General features: G+C 58.2%; 1 protein-coding gene across 1 annotated transcript; it reads left to right on the top strand.

The window, feature by feature from the left end:
* Positions 1–536: 536 nt before the first annotated feature.
* Positions 537–3,028, top strand: Fjx1 (four-jointed box kinase 1). The gene has a single exon (XM_034496811.2). It carries the CDS (start codon positions 815–817, stop codon positions 2,168–2,170), a length of 1,356 nt encoding a protein of 451 aa, XP_034352702.1. The 5' UTR covers positions 537–814; the 3' UTR covers positions 2,171–3,028.
* The last annotated feature ends 497 nt before the right edge of the window (positions 3,029–3,525 follow it).

Genomic DNA, 3,525 nt, shown 5'->3' with positions numbered 1-3,525 from the left:
AGAGTTAACCACGTTGCTCTCAAGCCTGCAATGATCCATACTGGGGAGCTTGCTCTGGAGAGGGGTTAGGGTTCAAAGTCATTGGCTACAGATGGTTCCTCTCGCTGCGCTGCAGTCACATCCTCTAGGGCTCGAGACATTCCCGGGAATTTACATAAGCCAGCGTGAATCACACCAAGTGAGGTTGCAAAAGGACCCACCCTGACTCTTGCCTGTACTGCGGGGGGGGGGGGGCTGTCTGAAGTCTTCAGTTCAGACACAGTCCAAACGAGGGTACTAGGGGACCATACCACTCCCACAAGAGCACCGGACACGCCGTTACCTCCAAGCCCTAGATTTGGTCTCTGCCCCCGCCCCCGCTCCGACGCCCCCGTACGGACGCCTCCAGTCCAGCTTCCTCCCCGCCCCAAAGTCCCGGACAGAGCGTGAGGCCACCTCTCGCTCCTGGAAAGATCGGTTGCCGCTTTAAGGGGAAGAGGAAGGGAAGGGGCGGGGGAGTGGGGGGCGGGGAGAGGCGGCAGAGGAGGGGGAGGGGGATCCCCCTCGCTCCCACGTGGTCCAGGCGCCTGTGAATCGCGCCCGCCGGAGGGTCTCACAGCGAAATACAAAAGCAGCTGGGAAGCCACGGCTAGGCGAGTTCCCAGCGCCAAGGCAGAGCGCTGGCCAGAGCCCCGCTGCGCTCCGCGGCCGCGATGGGGCTCCGGCACCCGAAGCCCCGGAACCAGCCAGCAGCCGGGCCCGCCTCGCTGCCCGCGCCCGGGCGCCCGGGCTTGGCTTGAAGCGGCGGCGGTGGCACCGGCGCGCCGGCAGGAGCATGGGGCGGAAGATGCGGGGCGCCGCCGCCACCGCCGCGGGGCTCTGGCTGCTGGCTTTGGGCTCGCTGCTGACGCTGTGGGGAGGGCTCCTGCCACCACGGACCGAGCTGCCAGCCTCCTGGCCACCCGAAGATCGACTCCCTCGGCATCAGATCCATAGTGGCGGCCCCGCGCCCGAGCCGCGATTCCCTCTGCCCCCGCCCCTAGTGTGGGACGCCCGCGGCGGCTCCCTGAAAACTTTCCGGGCGCTGCTCACCCTGGCGGCCGGCGCGGATAACCCGCCTGGGAGGCACCCGGACGATCGCGGTGGGCACGTGCCCTCCGGACTGTCCGGGCCAGCGGAGCGCACGGCGGTGTACGGGGGCGTCTTCTGGAGCCGCGGCCTGGAGGAGCAGGTGCCCCGGGGCTTTTCCGAAGCCCAAGCAGCAGCTTGGCTGGAGGTGGCACGGGGTGCTCGGGTGGTGGCTCTGGATCGCGGGGGCTGTGGACGCAGTTCCAACCGCCTAGCCCGCTTTGCCGACGGCACCCGTGCATGTGTACGCTACGGCATCAACCTAGAGCAGATACAGGGCGAGGCCCTGTCCTACTACCTTGCGCGCCTGCTGGGCCTCCAGCGCCACGTGCCGCCGCTGGCACTGGCTCGGGTGGAGGCTCGGGGCGCGCAGTGGGTGCAGGTGCAGGAGGAGCTGCGCACCGCGCACTGGACCGAGGGCAGCGTGGTGAGCCTGACGCGCTGGCTGCCTAACCTCACCGACGTGGTGGTGCCCGAGCCCTGGCGATCAGAGGACGGCCGTCTGCGGCCCCTACGCGACGCCGGGGGCGAGCTGACTAACCTCAGCCAAGCGGAGCTGGTGGACCTGGTACAATGGACGGATCTGATCCTCTTCGATTACCTGACGGCCAACTTCGACCGGCTTGTGAGCAACCTCTTCAGCTTACAGTGGGACCCACGCGTTATGCACCGCGCTACGAGCAACCTGCACCGAGGACCAGGAGGGGCGTTGGTCTTTCTGGACAATGAGGCGGGCTTGGTGCACGGCTACCGGGTAGCCGGCATGTGGGACAAGTATAACGAACCGCTGCTACAGTCAGTGTGTGTATTCCGAGAGCGGACTGCTAGGCGCGTCTTGGAGCTGCACCGGGGTCAGGACGCGGCGGCCCGGCTGCTGCGCCTCTACAGTCGCCACGAACCGCGTTTCCCAGAGCTGGCGGAGCTCGCAGACCCCCACGCTCAGCTGCTACAGCGCCGCCTTGACTTCCTCGCCAAACACATTTTGCACTGCAAGGCCAAGTACGGCCGCCGGCCGGGGGACTTAATAACACTCCGAGGAAGAGAGGGACTGGGGTATGAATGATGGGGGTTAGGGCTGTCTTCTCTGCCACGGTCTACAACCAACCGGCCAACGCCCACCCAGTGATCTGATCGCCAAGCTGTCTAAAAACTTGTGTGTTATCCACTTGCCCCTTTCTTTTCTTGTCAGGCTGTTTCCTTTCCAAGTTCTGGAAGGGCAAACTCACCGAGGCGAGAAGTGTAACATTCCCTCCACCGAGCTTATAAAAAGAATTCTGTGCTTGTGTGGAGATTGGATCCGAAGAAACTGGCTGCTGGGGTTTGGCCCCCGAATGGCAGTCTCTTTGGGAGATGCAGTCCATTCTTGTCGCTTCCCCACCCCTCCCCAAAAAGGAAAACTTCCGTTTGAGCTAATTCCTCTATTTCCTAGTAAACACAGCGCCGGTGGCCCCAGAGCCGGCTGTGACAAGGGCTGGTGGAGCCCCCTTCCTGTGTTCTCCTTTGTTCCGGCGCGCGATGGTGAGATAACTGTTCCAAGCTGAGGGACAGCTCTGGATAGGACAAAGAGAGCAAGACTTCCCCGCCCCTGGGAGCCCTACAGACCATGACAGTTTGTCTGACCCATTCCTGAACTCATGTCATTTTGGCCTGAAGGCTATGAATTCGGGACTAGTTGTAAGCAGAGTCAATAATGAATTTCTTCCTGCGTCTCCCAGTTGACCAAAATTGACAAGGATGTTCACCAGAAGGAAAAAAAATCAGTTTCATGCACTTTACTTTTTTTTTATTTTAATTTTTTAGTAAGAAAACTTTTTTATTTGACAGAATCTGCCTTCTATGTATATATGTGCATAAATTGTGGTGTAAATAGACTAAACAAACTTATATTTCAATAAAAGGGAGTTTAAAATTTAGAATTTAATTCATGAGGTTTGATTTGATTGAGGGTTCTGATCTCATCTCCTTTTGGAATAAGGGTTGTGCTTTGTAAAACAAAGGATGCAGATCCACCCCCTTTGTGGTTGGGGCTGGGGAGCTGAACAAAGGCAAAAGCAGATTCCCTGTCTTTCCTCAAATGGACCTTAGGACTAGAAATTTGAGTTCAGTCTAGAAAGGGAGAGAGGGAACAGGAAGAGATGAAAGAAGGGTGCCCCATTTCCTAGCAAATAAAACTGATATGAAAGGATTTCACTGTAATATGTTCCTATATTAATCATGTGGTAAATACGATAGAACCAGATGTGCAGACTAAATCATGACAAATGCCCCCTTTTAAACTTAACGGCAGTGGTCACGTGCTGCGGCCTGTTTCCAACATTGTAATTGCCATGCAACCCCAATGTGTGCAGATAATAAGCTGAGCACAGATTGCAAACAGGTAGAGGGTGTTGTAAATTAATTCTGCCTTTTAATCTCTGG

The sequence above is a fragment of the Arvicanthis niloticus genome, chromosome 2 (genome assembly GCF_011762505.2).
Source record: "Arvicanthis niloticus isolate mArvNil1 chromosome 2, mArvNil1.pat.X, whole genome shotgun sequence".
NCBI lineage: Eukaryota > Metazoa > Chordata > Mammalia > Rodentia > Muridae > Arvicanthis > Arvicanthis niloticus.
This window is presented reverse-complemented; position numbering and strand designations above follow the sequence as displayed.

What these genes read in the sequence shown, in the direction of transcription:
- Fjx1 (XM_034496811.2), top strand. Translation starts at nt 815, where the DNA reads ATGGGGCGGAAGATGCGGGGCGCCGCCGCCACCGCCGCGGGGCTCTGG.